The 18854-nt window shown below is 45.5% G+C and overlaps 1 protein-coding gene across 3 annotated transcripts in view; it reads right to left on the reverse strand.

Annotated features, from left to right (window-relative positions):
- The window catches only part of epha4l (eph receptor A4, like), a 58496-nt gene that overhangs the window by 29603 nt on the left and 10039 nt on the right, over positions 1-18854 (reverse strand). For all 3 annotated transcript variants that reach the window (XM_037076616.1, XM_037076605.1, XM_037076596.1), the window contains exon 4: positions 4063-4218. In XM_037076616.1, the coding sequence (XP_036932511.1) occupies positions 4063-4218 (156 nt within the window). The remainder of the gene's footprint in view (positions 1-4062; positions 4219-18854) is intronic.

Raw genomic sequence — 18854 nt, forward strand, 5'->3', positions numbered from 1 at the left:
GCTCAACATGGCCTTAAAATTCACGCTCCTTATGGGTGGAGTCCAGAGGGAGACTTTACAAAGTTTCTCCTGCAGAAAGTTCCTGATTTCTTTTCCCCCTCTCCTTTTCCGTTCGTTTACGGCCTTGCAATTTGCTCCAAGCTTTATTTCTTTCTCTCCCAGCGCTCCTTTGCTTCCAACCCCCCCTCACCCCCTTCTTTAATCTGTCTTTCTCGTTTTTTCTCCACTCCCAATTCTTCATCCTTGCTCTCTGCATGGTCCCACTCTTTCCTTTCCTTCCTCCAACCTCTTCTCCCCCCTTTCATCCCTCTCTCCTGATGTCTCTTTCTATCAGTAATTGTGAGCAGAGTGTTGCGCAGGGGCCGAGGTAGAGCGCAGGCTAAATTGGCCCTAACATCGACCCCGCCATTACCATCCGGCTGGGATTCATTCGACGCCCCCCTCGAGACCTCCAGCGATCTGCGTTCATTCCTTGCCCCATCCCTCCCTCTTCCTCCACCACACCGCTAAGAAAACTGGGGAAAATCTGAGAAACACATCAAGGGCCAGCAGAAACCCCAAAATGGAGAACACCCCCTCCTTCTGACCTGAGTGCAGTGGAGTAACCAGCTCCCACGGGTGTCTGTCCCTGGTCCTCATTACTGCCCTGCGGTCTTCGTGTGTGTATTTATACCCACCCGCATGTATTCATGCGTATTTGCATTGAACGCATTTTGATGCTAAACTGTATGTTTATGAATAACTAAGCTGGAGATGTTTTCATCCTGCTGGCTCTATGTAAAATAATTTAGTGCCGTGGATTAAAATAATAACTTAAATATCTGCTCATCAATTAGGCGGCGCATATGCTAAATGTTCAGGTACCAGAAGGGTTAGTAATCATAGAAAAATAATACTTCAAAAAATGGTTTACAAAGACATAAAGCGGCGGCAATTCAAACAAAAACAGTGAAAGAAAACGTTGGCCAGCCAGGAAACACAGACGCAAGGCGAGCAACATAAAAATAAAACACAAGAAAGTGCTCAAAAAAGGCTGTTACAGGAAACAGAACTGTTCAACTAATCAATCCTGCCAGTTTCCTCTGGCAGACCCAAATGATAATCCAATCGTTCGCCTCCCAAAGTGTGGGAGGCAAGCGATTCAATTGGCTGTTTTTTTTTTCTAACCTGGAAAGCGAGTGTTTTCGATTGAATGTATCACAACGCATTCTAAACAGCGCTCAAAAGAACAATTGCGGCAAAGGCGCAAAGTTGCAAGAGTGGCGCTGACACAGAGTACAGAGGGAGAGGCAGGCCCTGCACACAGACTGACACACAATGACGGAATTACACAACATCCAGTTTTAATCATCATCTTGCATCGCTAGACTCCGAGCTAAGAGAGGGGAAAAGCGTTTTCAATTACCCATACACACTCACACACACACACACACGTACACCAATTACCAGAGATGCTGGCTCTTTCCCAGCCTGACCTTCAGCGAGGCAAACTGGGAAATGACTTTAAGAGATTTTTTTTTTTTCTTCATCTGCTCGGTTCGTGACTCTGACTTGGTTTTAAAGAGAAAGAGAGAGGGAGAGAAAACAAAGTGTGGATGAGGAGTAATGTGTGAGTGACAGCTGTAATTACACAGCTCTAACATGTGGGTGAGAAGTAAAAAAAAAAAAAAAAAAATGTAAGAGGAAGGAAAACAGCAGACGACAGACAGGGTGAGGGTTCAGAGATCAAATGTTGACCGGCTGACGAGGCGGGGCAAAGGTCGCTGAGAGAGTCCAGCTAATGTTCAGCTCCTAACTGCAGAGTCAGGAGCAGAGCGGAGATGGCCGGGCAGGCTCCGGCAAAATAAGCCAAGTAATGAGCTTTGACAGCTGTTGCTCGCAGCAGCCAGACCCAAATGCCATAGTGACTAACTGGACAATGGGGATGAGCGCAAAGCTCGTTCATTAAAAGAGTAACTCGATATATTAGTGATGTGACAAAAAACAAGTAGTGAGGCTCACTTAAATCCTCACGTTAAATCTCAAATGTCACCAAAAAAATATTGGATTGATTTATCGATGTTAAATCACTAGAAAGCTTGTGTTCTGCTGCTGCTTTCTTGGAAGTAGATTTAAGGTGTGATTATAATTTTTTTTAAATTCTGCAAATTCAGAGCAACAATGGAGTAATAATGACAATGATCAACCCTATTTAGTGGTTCTGAAGTCAATGAACGCCCACATTGCTGACATGCCTGAGACCAACATCTTGTTGCAGCGCCGGTACTTATTTTAATTAATAATTAACACATATGTCTCAATGAATTGATTCATGGTCTGGCTTATAAAACACCAGAGAAGCGGATCACAACTTCAAGGTGATATCACCAAATTTCTTACTCTGCGCAAAAACATAAACATAAATTCACTTGATTTAATGTACGGCAAGCCACAGCAGCAAAGTCTTGAAAGCCAAAACCATTAAGTATTTGGCATCATTGCTTGAAAATGATAATTCAAACCGCTGAACTGATAAATGAATCAACTTACTGTTACTGCACTACGATGTTGCTGTTGGACATATTTTCAAATGAGCAAATACCCATGTTGGTGCTTTTTATTTGCAGTTTATATGACATGAGAATCGATGAGTTATGATGACGGAGGTTACAAAAGTTTTTTTCCACTTGCAAACTACGTCACCATCGGCACTCAGCAACAGAAAGATACCCAAAAAGTAGCAATTAAGGACACTGCAGATTACTATCATGTTCAACATTTGCTTTCTCTCCCGATCACGGAAACATGACACAATAGAGCATGTTTGTGATCTTGCACAGATAGCGCACGGCGGGGGAACAATTAGAGGGCCGTCCAGTGTCGTTGCTGCTCATACAGTGTTTAAGGAGAGGCCGGGCTGCTCATCTGATTAAACAAACTGCTCTGCTGAGTGATGAATCCACAGGAACTTGACAGATCATTTGGGCCCGAAGGCGAGCCAACAATGAGCTCAGCGACTTAACAGATGTTTTGGTTCTTAAAATTGCTTTATGACACAAACACTCACTCATACACAAACGTCTGTCAAATGCGGGCATGGATGCTGTTATTTTCCCGGGGAAATTAGAGTGCAGGGATTTAAGTGTGACGTGGGTTTGTTCTGTCTTTTGTGTGTATTTCTACTGGTATGAACTCCCAGGGCCATGACTCAGAGAAAGAATGAGGTCTAAAACAGGAAGAGGTGTCATTAGGCAGCACGATTGTTAACACTATTTGTTATCACAGTCGTGGTGAGTCGGGGAAAGGGGGGATAGGAAGATCCAGTGTGGCAGCAGCTGACTCATACAGCTGGATGGAGCAAAGTAGAGAATGAGAAATAAAAATTGAACTTTCTTCCGCTCAAAGCATTCCTGTCTTTTCTTTCTCCTTGGCACCTTACCCCACCTTTTTTCTCTATCACAACATCTTATTCATTCTCCGCAGACATCGGTAGTTTTCCATTTGCCCTTGTTTTTTCCACCTTTTTTCGTCGCCTCCCCGCGTCTCCGCGAAACATTTTATCTCTATTTGTCTTTTTCTCCAGCGCTCTCGCCACCCCCCTCACCCCCTCGCTGTTTTCCAATCTCTCTGTGGAAGACTGAATCAGGGATGCGGCGGTTTATACCCTCATTAGTTCTCTGTCACCATGACTGATCACTAAGTACCACCTGGAATCAAAAGACACCTATTAAACCAGCCGCCGCCTGCTTTATGTGTGTGCAGAGAGTCTGTCTGTGTGTGTGTTTGTGTGTGAGAGGGTGATTCAGGTTGACATTGCATGAGAGAGAGAGAAAGAGAGAGAGAGAGAGAATCGTGACCATGTTTAGGTGAAACCAATCACTCTGTTTATGTGCTACGTGTTTGTTTGTTTTTTTTCCCCCCACAGCCGCATTGTGTTACTAATACAGTATACAGCAGCGTGCTTAGCAACATATCTTAAGCTGTAAATCGCAGCCCGCCATGGCCTGCTGCTCAATCATAACAGCACATTATGTATTCCTGTACATTGAATGTACTGTATGCATTACAGGTGGGTGTACTTACGGGTGCAGGGCATGGACGCTGGGTCCGTCTCAGAGCGGAAGTATCCCTTGTCGCAGACGCAGGAGGTGGATCCCTCCCTGACGGAGTAGCTGTGTAGCGGACACTTAGAACAGGAGCCGTCGGTGGCCAGAGCGCGGTAGTAACCAATCTTACAGGCTGAAAAGACAGCAGAGACACAGAGGAGGGGTTGGTTTAGTTGTATGTGACATCAACAGGCAATACTAGCTGTGCTGTTACAGCATGAAATACGAGTATATCACCTCAAGCACCTCTGATCTAGAGAGGAACGTCCTGGAGACAAGACTGGGTGTACATGCTCGCAACTCTAATTAGGCAAATCATTCCCTCTAGATAAACACTAACATCAGTGTACTAGCTGGCTCACAAAGGCAATGCTGATGTTTAGCAGCTGTAGTCTTTATAGATGTAAAGGTCCCATAATTAGCTTATTTTTTAGCCTCAAAGATGTAAGGGTCATCTCTAACAGGCCTCAGCAGGCACTGAAAAAAAAACTCACTCTCTATAGCATGGGACCTTTAACCTTTTTATTTTAAAGAGTTGGCACGCCAGCAGTGCTAGCTACCAGAAGTACGGCTAAAACTGATGGGAATGTCATCACTTCTGCAAGTATTTTGTTATGAACAGAAATAGCTGACAGTTAAAATGTTAACCTGATGGTGGTGCGGGAGGAAATCTTAAGGGGATCACCAAATATATTAAAATTCATACTGTGGGGCCACAGGAATGTCTGTGCCAGATTTCCTAGGAATCCACCAAATAGTTGTCAGGACACACAGTCAAAACTGAAAATGTCAACCCCAAGCTGTGATCAGATGTCACCAAATCCAACCAAGCAAAATGTGGTGCCAAGTTGATACACTTCATTAGATAAGAAAAACTTGGACAGATCTGCTAAATGAAAAATCATTCCATCACCAAAGTCATTATGATGCATCCTTCGAGTACCATGAAAACTCGAAATAACACGGCAATCCATCAAATATATTTTAGTCAGTCAAGAGTGGATGACTGAGCCACATGCTGATGTTGCCATCTCTAATAAAAAAAAAACAAAACTGGAAGCTACATTAAGAATGAATATCACAAATGAAGTGGATTCAGCAGGCTGTCTGAGGTTTTGGCATAGGGTGATGTTGCCGTATCATTGCACTCGACATCAAATAATTGTTTTCCAATGTAGGAGAAGAAGAGAACTCTGTGATCTTGCCCATTTCCCACTAATCAGCAACAAGAAAACAATATCGCTCCCGGAGGCTTCTGCCTCCCTCCCTCCCTCTCTCCCTCCCTCCCTTTGTCTTCATCTTCCATCTTCCAACTCTTTCTCCCCTTTCTCCTTTCTCACGAAGCTGCATTCTATTATCAAAAACAACAGGAGCAAAGGGTGCTATATTTCCTCTGACAAAACGACAAGCTCAAATAACTACCTCTTGTCTTTCTCACAAATTTAAAGCTATGCTCTGTTGGCATGATTTGGAGCCACAATGAAACTGGAGCCGTTGGCATTTCAGACCATTTAACAAACAAATGCCACCACACTTGGCACACCAGGTGCTCTGTCACTCTCACCAGACTGTTTTCACTCTGTGGGGCTGAATACATACACACACCTACATGCGCGCGCGCACACACACACACACACACACACACTGACACACCTCAATCTGAAATGGTAACCTAAGTGACACTTTTCCTACTTTTGGCGACACAGTGCTCGCCTTTCCTTTGAGTGACAGTTTGATTGGAGGGCTCGCGTTTCAAGGAGTTTCTCCCTCATCTATCCGTTTCTATAATGGCCGGGGAAGCCTAGCGGAGTTATATTTCACCCCGTGAGCGCTGAACCAGAAGAGGAGGACAAAAGAACAATTCTCTGAGAGGTGCAGCGCAGACAGTCACGACACCGATTGGACCAAATAACCTGTCAGTCAGTGAGGCTGCCGTGTGCTTGGCAGTGGGCGGCGAATGGCATTGGGGCCGGAAGGTCGGCGGTAGAGTGGGTGGTGTGTGTGTGTGTGTGTGTGTGTGTGTGTGAGTGAGAGAGAGAGAGAGAATGTGTGTATCTGTCTTGTTATGATGTAAAAAGACCCACTGGAGACAGAACGGTAAATTCATACCCGATTTATCAGATAATTACACACTTAAAGTCTGAAGGGGGAAATGGACTCCCCCCCACTCCCCCGCACACACACAGAGTCCTTGCTGTATGCAGCCCAGATCTAAAAGTGCATTTGAAAGGCATTATTTCAATACCACACTCATAAATACATCAGGGGACCATACATACAAAAGAGCAGGCACATAAACAAACTCCCACATGTGTTCACCACACTAGAAATCAAATCAGTGCCTATCCACATACGCCGCAGTGAGGAGGAAGCCCATCCTCCAACAAAAACACACATTCCGCCGACCGCTCAGCATGCTCGCACATAACGCACAGAGGAGGAAATCCACAAACCCCCTAAAAACGGCTGGGAAAACCCTCTCCCGGCGTCGCAATAAAGTGAGGCTCTTTGCCCCGCAGCCGCTCTTCTCTCGCAGCTAGATTGGCGTAGCGCGGCGTTAACCGAGGCCAGGCTAGCTGCTACCTGCTGAGCCATTCTTCGCACAGTTCCCACTCAGTCAATCAGGGCTAAGTCCCTGCCGCTTCACTCGCTAACGCTAAGCTAAGGGCCCCTTTGATTGTAGCCCGCGGGGGTGCGTGAAGCCTCCGTTTCTTTTCTTCAGAGAAGAGGCGAGATTAGTCGGGAGGCACTTTTTGTTATCTCTCTATCTTTGAAGCAATCTTTCAACGCCCAGGCTCATCAGCAGGGGCAGAGTGACACTGGGACTTTGCGGCTATTGTTTAAGAGGCTGCGACGGCTCCAGGTGACAGAACACAAAGTTGCTGTTAGGGTTTGTACATGTGCGCTGACCGCGAAAAGTGTCCGGAGTTGAGAGCAGGGTCAACCCGCTGTTTGTGACCATGCCCCCTTGCTAAAAGCTGGAGAGAGAGTTAATTGAGTCCTATGCTTCACAGCCTTCAGGCCTGAGCCTCTTTAAAGAGACACAGTGTAAGAGGCTACCTCAAACTGTGCACGGTTGATGAGTTTTTCGCTCATCAATTATTAAGCTGTCCCAGACTGACCCCAGAGCCCCCCCCCTGCCCAAAACAGGCTGTCCCAGAATCCTTTGCTCAACTCCAAATGCCTGCTTGCCATAGACATGCTCTGGCATCTCAATCTGAGGTTAGATACTTAAAATAAAATCTGTTTGAAAACGCGATGTCAACAAATGAGAGCTTGTTTATAGCAGCTACTGCCCCGCAGAAAGGAACACTCGGGGGAAAAGAGAAGTCGATATCCGAGTTAAACTGGGGAATTTGCTTCCTATTAGGAGTGAGAGCGTGCGTGTGTGTGTGTGTGTGTGTGTGTGTGTGTGTGTGTGTGTGTGTGTGTGTGTGTGTGCCTAAAGGACGAGACCGCAGTAGTGGGTGGTCCAAGAGACCGTGGCTTTAGAGAGGAATCTCCCCTAAGACTTGCTGGATTTATCACTGTCCTGGCCAGCCATGGCAAACCCACACACAGACGCAAATACAGACACACATGAACACACATGTATTTAGTTTTTTATGGGCTCCTGAGCTGAGAAGCCCTCATCATATCCTCTCATACGGCTCTCAAAAGTCTAACCTGATTTTTCCACACCATCTTTTTCAACACTGTCTCTTTCTTCGCCCCGTCGCTCTCTAACTCTACTATATATTTTTTTTTTCTTCTCACTCCCATTCGCCCTCTATCTCTCTCTCCCACTCTCCTAGGCTTTCTCTCGGCAGGCCTCCTTTCAGACAGAGAGGGGTTTGTCAGGTGCCAAATCCCTGAGCTGCGAGATCAAAGGCAGACAAAGAGACTGGTGACTTACTGTTCTATTCTGGAAAGGCAAAAAATGGAATCCCTCATAGACCGGGACATCGCATTCTTCCCCCCTTTTCTCCCCCGGCAGCTCTTTCACTCATTCAATCCTCCTCTCTGGCTTTAGTCTTTTTTTTTTCCCTTTTGTCAGTCTTTCCCCCCCGCCCCGTCCCCATCCCTGTTGTCTCTAAGCTGAAGCACGTTTGGAGGAAAAGGGGGCAGCGAGGGTGGAGGGAGAGGGGCTGTGGGAGTTAATGAGTAGTTTTGTCCGTGTGGCGGGGATTCTGCTGGCTGAATTGGTTGCACGGCACGAGGGGAGGGGAAAAACGGGCACCTCTGTCCAAGACAAAACCGGTCGACGCAGCCATCTGCAAAAAAAAAAAAAAAAATAGGAGCGCACAAAAGCTAATGATACAATGATAGCTACCCACACGCGAGCCAGCTGAAACCCGGATAAGTTCTCCTCTGAGCAGCAACAACCTACACACCAAGCTTTTTGAGCAAGCCACGGATGCTCCTTACACCGCAGCCAAATAAAACCACATCTACCCACACACCCACCCACTGCAGCCCACCTTGAGTAACCCGCAAGCAAAGCCTGATAGGCAAGCTATTCTGCAGCCTACACAACAAAGTATCCAATGCACTGGGGACTGAAAGCATGAGAGCAAACTTGCGCTACAATAGCCATCCAAAAGCCCCAGGAATATAACACCCAGCACACGGCTCACAATAACCGGGCCTGCCCAGGCAGAACAATTGCCTCTCTTATAATCAAAAAAAAGAGAATTAAGTTCAAACTCAAGCATTTTCCCTCCCTTTCAAGGCGGCGCTTTATCTTCTTTGGGTGATGAAAACTCGGTCACTCTTTTTAAGTCACAACAGACAGTGAGCGCTCTTCAGAGGAGCAGTCAGAGGCGTCCTCACAAAGCTGCTCTTTCAAAAAACCAAGCGATCAGCTTTCAAGACCTGAGGGCAAGGAAAGTCTCTCCTTCTCCTGCACCTTGAGGAGCCAGCGATCTCTATTCAACCTGCCTTTCTGGCATATCGTCTGCCTTTGTGTCTCCTCTATCTCTTTTCTTTCTTTTTCTTTTTTTTTTTCTCCCTGTGGAAAGAAGTGTGTTGCTCAGGTGAGACTCCAGCTAGAAGGATTACTATTCCGAGAGTGCTTTGCGTGTACCTCGGAGCGGGATTTAAAAAAAAAAAAAAAAAAAAACTCTCAAAGTCTGGATGTATATCTTCTTCCCACTCGGATACGCATACAGATAATAAAAGACCATCAGCATCAATACACCTGAGCCACAGGCATATTAGCAAGGATAACTAGCTGCTGACCGTTAGCATCTGTCACTGGAACAGCAGGAGAGTGGAGCAGGTTAACTCATTAATTCCGTCACTGGGGGTTATTAATTACCTCCGGCCCCGACGCCGACATGCAGCCACACGGCCAGCGGAACCCATCAGTGTGATGGATGAGGGACACACGGCTACCGAAACTGATCACCATGATTGATGACGCACACTCGTCGCACATCTTGACCTTGACCCACAGGGGGAAAGGTCCCATACTAGTGGTGCCATCCCTTGAAAATGCAAAACCAAAAAGTCTGGGCGGTGACATCTGGGTTGACACCCTTACTGGTGTTAATGAAGGCTAAGAACAAAAGCCAGCGAGGCTAACGATGTTAATAACACACAAGTCAACCTCGCTGACAATCACTGCAGCTTTGCTAACGGTGGCCAGTGCCAGGGGGTGCAAGAGTTGCCAGCAGTTTGTCTGTCAGGGCCGGATGATTTATAACTGTATTTTCAGCAGCACCAATCCATCACACGAGAGCCACCCACGACACTGCCCTAATTAAAATGTCTGTACCTGACACATAGGAGCACCAGCCAAAGGAGCAGACAAGCAAAACACATAGTAAAAATGAAAATTACAACCAAAGTAGAGCCTGAGAGCAAAGAATGGTAACATTCAGTAGAATCTGAAACCAATGAAAATACTTTGGGGCAACAAACGTGTCTTTGTTGCTAATTTCTTGTCATTTTGATCTAAATTTACACCAGACTGCTGCCTGAAACGTGCAAGTTTACAGCATTTTATATGTTAAGATCAGATTTTTTGTTCCATCTATGTCATCACTGTGTATAAAACCTTTCTTAAACTATTAACAGCAAATATCAATGTTTCCGTCAATATACAAGCCTAACGAACCACTTCCTGCCCCAAATTGAGAGCAAGAGTGCACCGTGGGGCCACCTATATTGTTACTGCTCGGATTGCATAACTGAAAAACTGACATATTGTTCTGAAGACTTCCTGTGGACGAAGGTCTCTGCATTCTTACTGACACGTAGGCATCAACTTCCTCCTGAATTCCTCTCGCCTGGCCTTAAGTACGAATATTAGCACAATGGTTATATCGCAAAAATCTAAAGTATTCCACCCAGCCACCTCAGAATGGACGAGACCACTCCCTCACGGGTGAATGTAAGGAAAAGAATGAGATACTAGAACAGAGGACGGAGAGGTAAGGCAGCAAACAGATCCATCTTTGTTTGGCGGAACACTGTTTGACTTGGCTACACTGGTTGGGGCCGCTCAAGTTCCACTCTTGCTCCAACACCAGAGCCGCGAGAGTGGCACCACCCAATGCCGGGCAGAGCGCCAACTCACTAAGGACCTTTTGTGACCTAAGATTTGCACAGCAGGTGGGTAATGGACTATAATTCAAGGCAAACGAGACAGAGATATATACACGCAAACAGAGGCTTACAAACCTCTGCACACCTGCACACTCTCAGGTATGCACACAAAGCCCTTCAAAGGCCCCTCTGGTCCGCGCAGATGCACTTTGCGATGCCATGCATGCATGAAAACACACACAAACACGCTGCACAGGCTTTGTGTACGGAGGGTAAGCACGGGTACACCAGCAGAGCAGGGACGATGGGAGGTAAACAAACTCAGTCAAGGTATTGTCTTGGTCCAATTTCCCCAAGGTCTCCAGGGGGCCCATGTCGGACTGCGCGTCTGCAAGTGTGTGTGTGTGTGTGTGTGAGCAGACAGTGTATCTCGCATGCTTTCCTGACATTGTTGCCGATGAAAAGAGCTGCATTTCAATTCAATTATGAAAAAAAAGGAGGCAGAGGGGTGGGACTTCGGGGAGTATGCTAATGTGGTGGTGCGAGGGGACAGTCACATCGGCACACACACAACAACTGGGAGAGCCGAACTATTCTGCTCCCAGCGAGTCAAAGAGAATGGGGCAGGAAAAGGGAGGATGTGTGAGGAGAACACACAAAAAAACACCCACCAAGAATAGGTAGAGAGGAAGAGGAAGCCATCGGGAAGCCGTCTCAGTGGGGCCTCATATCAAAATTCTGTAAACAAGTGTAAACCACGTGTCGCGCTGCAGCACAAATACATAACAAATCACTGAAATGTCCCAGAATGCAACACTTCTCATGCGGTAGTTTTGTCACAGTAATATGTGTTAATTGTACAGTTGTACATTAGTGGTTGCAGAGGTTATTGTGACATTGTGATATTCTCTTTCATAAATGTTTTTATTAACAGTTTGTTTTTGTTTTTTGCCGTGGTAGATTTTTCCTAGCTTTGTTGACAGTTGTCTGGTCGTCATAGTCACAATATGAATTTCAGAAAAAAAGAATATCATATTGTCAATATCAGTTTGTGTAGATTCCTGACTAGGGTTGCAACAGTTTCAGATTTTTGCGGTAAGATACGATCCCAGTTTCATGGTATACAGTATTATTATCAGTTACAAAGACCTGAATGTTGATGGAATGAAAACAAAAGGGGTGTTTTTTTTGTAAGTTGAGAACAAACGCTTCATTCTAATTTCACAAAACATTGTAATTAACACTTGTACAGTTGAATTGAACACTGTGGATGAGTAAATATACACGGTGTGATTTTCATACCTCTGTTAGCCCTAAAACCTGTTTGATGCTGAAACACTGTTCCCATCAATTTCTTAATTCGAACCCACTCTAACACCTCATTAGCTCTAACCAAGAGGAACTAATCAACGTTATCGGAGCAACTGATTAAACAATTCTTGTAACATTATTCTTATACGTACAACTGTGTGCATCAGTGCACGCATTGCTGATGCCATGTTGCCCTTACTTAATTGCAGTTTGTTTACTTAATTACAGTTAATGATACTGGGGACTGCAGTTTGGGTGCCCAGTGTCTGTTAATCAATACTGATTGAAAACAGTAAAAATAAATAAATAAATAAATAAATAAATAAATAAATAAATAAATAAATTCAGGTTTTTAATTATTTAAAAATGAATAAGTACATTCATTATCCACTTCTAAAATGCCTCTTAATGTTTCCACCCTTTCCCACGTTGTTTGACCACAGGTGATAACAATGGCACCATAAAATAATTGAGTATGATGTCATTACCATAAAGCTGTACCACATATACCTGAGGGAAAATGAATGTTTACTTATCTTATCAATATCAATATAGAAACAAAGAGGATAACAATCGCATACAGCTGGGGATTTTTTAAAAGACCAAATGGAAATCGGAGATTATGAGTTACTTTATACTTAGCATGAAGAACAAAGTGGACTGACCAATCATGCCTAATGCCTGATGTACCTACTAACTACACACATCACTTTAAAAATGCACCGAGCACACTGATATTTACCTTAAAAGGCACCATCAGACTGAGTTTTAATGGATTTTTCTGCATCCCCGAGGTGACAGAAATAAAAAAAAAGCAAAGCAACACCTCAAATGCTGAAATTGAACACATGTGTCAACACTTAAGTTCGCAGAAACCCGCGTACAAAAACTTTAATTACCAAGGTGCCTGCGGTCCCGGGGGCAAGTTTAACATCAACCTTGTCGGTTTCTCAGAAGCAGCTCCGTGGGTTATGAGGAGGGGCTGGGGAGGGTCGACGTATGAGTGAGAAGGAAGGTATTTTTAGGTTGTTTGTTTAGGTAATCTACTTGTAGCTCCCAGACGACAGCCTGTCTGGGGCCTCAAAGCACCTTCTATTGTGCGTGTGTGTGCGCGAGGGTGTGTGTCCCGGAGAGTCCCTGTGCACACCATCGTGTCGCTGCAGTATGTGCGTAAAGACATGCAGTTATAAGCACTGTGTGTGTGTGTGTGTGTGTGTGTGTGTGTGTGTGTCTGTGTGTGTGCTTTTCATCAGGGTACATAAAAAGTTTCCTGGGTCACTAGTTCCTCAACAGCTCATGTCAGCCCAATGACGGTCTGCTGGTCTCCACTGTGGCTGTCACGGCTCTAACCTTTGACCTCTCCTGGTGTCACTCAGGCCTCACTCTCTCCAGACCACTTTCCCCTTCTCTCTCTCTCCCTCCCTCTCTCAAAACAGCATCGAGGTCACTGCCGTCGTGGAAGCGATACCCCTTCCACTTGAAACTGTGTCAGCTCCTGTTCGCATGGCACGGCTTTGCATGATGTGTGTGTGCATTCCTAAGTTAATGGCATATATGTGTGTGTCCACAAACTTTGCCATAGGGTGTATATATATATATATATACGTGTGTGTGTTGCCCTCCCTAACCCCGGGCTAGTTGAACCTGGCCTTGCAGGGGGGCTGCAGGGCGTGTAACAGGAGCCGGGGGTTAATGGCCGCTGCTTAGACAGGGTTACTCTGCTAATGTGTAACGTTTTAGCCGTTAGCTTTGATGTGAGGACAGACGCACAGGCACGGCGATGATGGGAGGAGGCAAACAAAAAGGGCCGTGAGATTCGAACGCACAGCCGGCTTTGAAGTAGGTGTGTGGGCACTGCTGGAGGAAGGCCAGCGTCGAGTTTCTAGGTTATGTTTTGTATTTCTTGGACTCCTCGCCTTTTTTCACTTCAAGTATGTCGGCTGCCCTCTTCCTGCCTTTGCTGTTATCTCACCTTATCTTTATGGTTTCTTTCCCCACTTAGGCTGATGCTCCATACTTGGCAGCGACTGGTGCCCTGCGGATCTGCCAAAAATGTGCTCAAGACTCTCTTTATTCTCTTGCTTAACACTGACAATGTTGTATCGTTATGCATTCCAACACAAAAGGATCTTTATCGCGACCAACAGATAGCTCTGTTTGTCATTTTAAAGGTCAGTCCTGTAGACTGTAGTCCCATACTCTGGATATTATGTTATCAACAGCTTTCATGGGTACTATTTCTTCAGTGGAAAGTAGTTCTAATGGAAACAGTTCAGGTGAAGCACCCCTACAATACACACACGGAGTAGCATTCACCATAATATCAACTGCGACCGTCAGAGGTCGTGACACTACCACACTAGGCTTGTTCAAAGAGCCATCAGCGTCTGTACCCATAACCCCCCACTTCACCTTTCACATCTCTAGCCGTTTATCAGGCTCACTAGACAGGAGTCAATTCATCTTCCTCTCTCCTTTACTCTATACACACACTCCCTCTGTCATACACATTCACGCTCTACTTAGATACCTGTGCGCCTCCGTTTCACTTCCTTTTCTCTCTCAATCCTATCTGTCTTTCTCTGTTTTCTCTCCCCTCTTCTTTCTTCTTCTCCTCACATTCCTCCGCGGTGTGAGCCTTCAGTGGATCGCGTCTTTCTTATTCCTCCACTCCTCCCAGCAGTATTTGACAGCTCGCTGCGGATCAGGGGGGGATCAAGGCTTCTAATCCCAGAGACGTGCCCTAGCATGGACACACCTCTGCCTTTGGCTGGAGATCTGCAGCTTGGGTTCCCCGGTGCTGCAGGACCTCCACATCCCCAAATTAGATTTCAGCTCTCCCGCAGAGAGGTTACACCTCACAGGCAACCCCATGAAGGGTTCGGCACACATGCAGTTTGGACGCCCGTATGCAGGCACATGTATTCGCAGCCGGAGGTCAGCCGACTGATCTCAAAGTTCTGGGGATCATGTTTGTGTGTGAGGTTTTATGCCAAGCAGTATCTACTGTAAATTCCAGCTTCAAATATGTCTCACATGGGACTGGTTCTGGGGAATACGAGCCGTTCCTATGCTATATTTTTGAAGTTAGAGTCAGCGGCTGGTTAGCTAAGCTTAGCACCAACGCTGGAAACAAGAGGTAACAGCTTGTCTGGCTCTATATAAACATAACAAAATCTTCCTACCAGCATCTCCAACGTTAACCGCAATCAACACGGTACATTTCGTCTGGCTCTATATAAACATAACAAAATCTTCCTACCAGCATCTCCAACGTTAACCGCAATCAACACGGTACATTTCATTATTTTGACCAATCAAAAACTGAAGGATGAAAACGCCATGACCCTGGTGATTTCCTGTGTGTCCCGCACTGTTGGCACTATTTCCTTGTTGGCGAATTTTTGGCCAGCCGAGCGATGAGTGAGAGAAATCTCTCTGACTGGCTTTTCAGCTGGAGAGATTTGGAAGAAGTGCTATCCATGATTTCAGCCATTTAGTGTATTTTCTTCTTATTTGAGCAAAGGGACATTTGCAATATTTTTATCAGACATGCTCTCAATTAGAAGAGTCTTTTTCTTATTATTATTATTTTCCCTCAAGCAGGCACATAACGTACAAGCTAGTTGGTTACTGGATGTCAGCCTTCGCGGCGTCTTAAAGTCTAGCTCTTTGGCAGCGATGAAGGTGGAGGAGGCGAGGCAGCAGTCAGCCTTTGTCGCCATTCGATCTTTGCTGTCGGTGCGATGTCTCCGTGCCATTGAGAAGAAGCCGTTCGGAGTAACAGTCGGAGCAGGAGCAAATCTGGAACACTTGGTTGTTGCAACTGAGCAGTGTGCCGCAGTTGGAGGGTTAATTCAAGATTGACCCAGAAAAACTCATTTAAACGTCTGAATTCTACAAAGCAAAAAACTTCAGCTTTAACTCACCATGAGCGACGGACGTGACAGAATTCGAAGCTCTGTGATTGGAATCTTTCTTGGCCTAAAAGCACCTCGGAAGGCCAAGTTTTAGACTGCTGATTAACAGTTGTACCTTCAACTGTTAATCAACGAGTCAGCCATTTTCTAATGCTGCTGCTCATTGTTTGTGGTGATGACTCAAGCCCTGGACGTGCTCCAAACCCATCTAATACTGTCCACGTAGGACTAACCAGAACGCCCCCTCCCACTTCGCAGCTATATTGCAAGGACAGATGTCCTTGCAGCAACCTGCCTGTACTCCTCATTCCTCCTACGTACAGATCACACGTACTGTATGTGTGTGTGTGTGTCTGTGTGTCTGTGTGTATTTCCAGGAGAGAATGAGCCAGTGTGCCATTTCCTCCACCACCATGATTATAAAAGGGGGATCTTAGCTCATTAAAATGGGCACTGTGTCCAGTCTCAGGGCACATCAGATTACAGAGCGGCCCTTTATTGCAAGGCTTTTTGTCATAACCCCTAACTGATTGCCACGGAACAGTCTTTGATTTGGCCACTGAACTCTGTGCCCCCTGAGAAAAAAAGGACGATGGCGAAGGAGAAGAAAAGACCACCTACTATCGGCCCCGGCAGGATGGAGGGAGCTTAAGATAGAAATCAGCGGGAGAACGAGAGAGGGAGAGACATAACATTTCCAAGGTGTTTGCAATCAGCGTCCCATTGTCACCTCGTGAGGGAGAGTTGGCCGTCCATGTGAAGAGCTGCCGGCCTGCTTTGTCTCCCGGCTCAGATCAACCCGATTGGAGCGTTAATAGAAGTTTACGATACAGCGTGCGATACGGCTGCTGCGACAGATGCACAGAATAAATACAGGACAGATAATGGTCGGGACACACACACACACTCACACACACTCTGTCTATCTGCACACACACCCAGTCCTCGCGATCAGTACCACATTGCCACAGATCAAAGGGATTTCCGTGCAATGGTGAACCGATGGATGAAGTGTAGAAAAAGCACGGTTGCCAGACTGGAACTAAATCTCTTTCCACTTCACTTCCCCCCTCGTGTTTTTTTGTCTCTTTTTCTCTCTGTCTCTCTCTCCATATATATACCTCCCTCCCTGCCTCCTCATCTCCATCTCCTCCGCTCTCCTTGGCGAGAGAGGTCTGTTCTCCCTCTCCTCTCCCTTCTGCACAAAGAAGGTGGCAGAGGTCCTCTTTCTCTTTCATGACCCCTCTCTCTCTCTCTCTCTCTCTCTCTCTCTCTCTGAAACAATCCACCCATGCCCACTTGATCGCTGTCCACTTCTCCCTCCAGCCGTCTCTCTCTGCTTATACATCCGTCCATCTCCCTTTGCAAACTCTGCCCCTTCTCTCCGCCTCTCGGCTGAGGGAGAAAACTGGGGTTCGGGGGGGGGGAATGTTAAAGTGAGCGACAGAGAAAAGACAGGGGGCAAGAGAGCAAGAGGGAGAGTGTGCAGGGGTGCGGGAGAAAATGGAGGGAGAAGAAGGGAAACAGCCGGAGGAATGGGGGAACGGCAGGGACGGATAGAGGGAGAGGGGGGTGAAAGGACTGCAGGGTTGTGTTGGTAGAGAGCTGGGGTATTGATTCAGGGCCTTTTGACATGCTAATTTGCTTGCTGACTGCTTTAATCGCTCCCTCTTCCCATCGCAGGCTTCAAAGAGAGGATGCTTTTCAAAAGGATGTGAGAGGAGAGGAGAGGAGAGGAGAGGAGAGGAGAGGAGAGGAAAGGAGAGGAGAGGAGGAGAAATGCTATCACCCCTTCTTGACACTTCCACAGCTATATGTTCCTGATTCCAGCTGACAGTCATGTTAGTAGCACTATAACAACATCCATCTAACCAGATGATGTAATGCCCTTTCTCCACATTTTAATTATACAATTGGCACTAATCTGTTAATAAAAAGGAGGTTATCCTCGCTGTCTGAGGAAAACCTCACATCTCCAATTGTTGTAATTCTACCTCTTTGAGATATAGCAGCGGAGTGTTCCTTTATAGGTTGAAAAGCAATTTTAAACTGAAGCTAATGTGACAGAGGCTTCATCACAAAGCTAAAAACAGGACTGTTTTCCGTATCTCTGTAATAGCAGACACGTTGGAGATAAATGGTTTACACGTGACAGTATATGAAATTAGTTTTTCATAACAGAATCTGGCATCTGGCGTCACCAAATTTGACGTTTGGGAACAGAACAACCTAATTTAACAGATTCCATCTTTAATTGAACTTAATTTCTTCATGACGAGGGAAATGAGTAAAGGAACATTTTTCTGGAGCCGTCTCACCATTTGTCCATAATTGTTTTGCTTTTTACTTTCCAGTCCGGTAGCTGCTCTATGTGTTGCAGTGCAGGACAACAGCGTTCACATTTAAAAGAAAAATACATACATATACATACATGGCATTTTGAAGTATGGATAATGTACTAATTTTTCCAATAAACAACACAATTATGAGCTGCTGTGTAAAACAGGGCACAGCTTGATTCTTTTTTTACATTTTATAAATGCCAATCTATTCCAGATAATTCACAATGTGTACAAGCTCAACAATGTGAACAATTTCAACGGCTTAAATGGAAAGTGAAAAGATCCTACACAACTGAACACCATCGTCAAATAAGAAAAACTAAACATGACACTATGACAAACACATGGATGCTGGAGCCATATCTTACGATCCATTCAGCATCATATTTGCTTTACACAGTATGTGTGAGCATTTGAGGTGGCAGTTTGTAAAAAAAAAGTTTTCATCTGCAAATATCATCGTATCTCCAGATTTCATTTTGTCTCATATCCAGCACTGAAATCTTATTTCCCACAAAGGCTGGGGTAATTCCGCTCGTTTCTAATGAAGTTTGACGAGCCTCTGGCATTTTCTGGAAGCCAGTGTCGGTTCCTTGAAATCACACAAAATAAAGCACATAGCTCCAGAAAATTCCTAAAAGGATCTTGATTCTCAAAGGGGGAGA

The sequence above is a fragment of the Acanthopagrus latus genome, chromosome 2 (assembly GCF_904848185.1).
Source record: "Acanthopagrus latus isolate v.2019 chromosome 2, fAcaLat1.1, whole genome shotgun sequence".
Classification (NCBI taxonomy): domain Eukaryota; kingdom Metazoa; phylum Chordata; class Actinopteri; order Spariformes; family Sparidae; genus Acanthopagrus; species Acanthopagrus latus.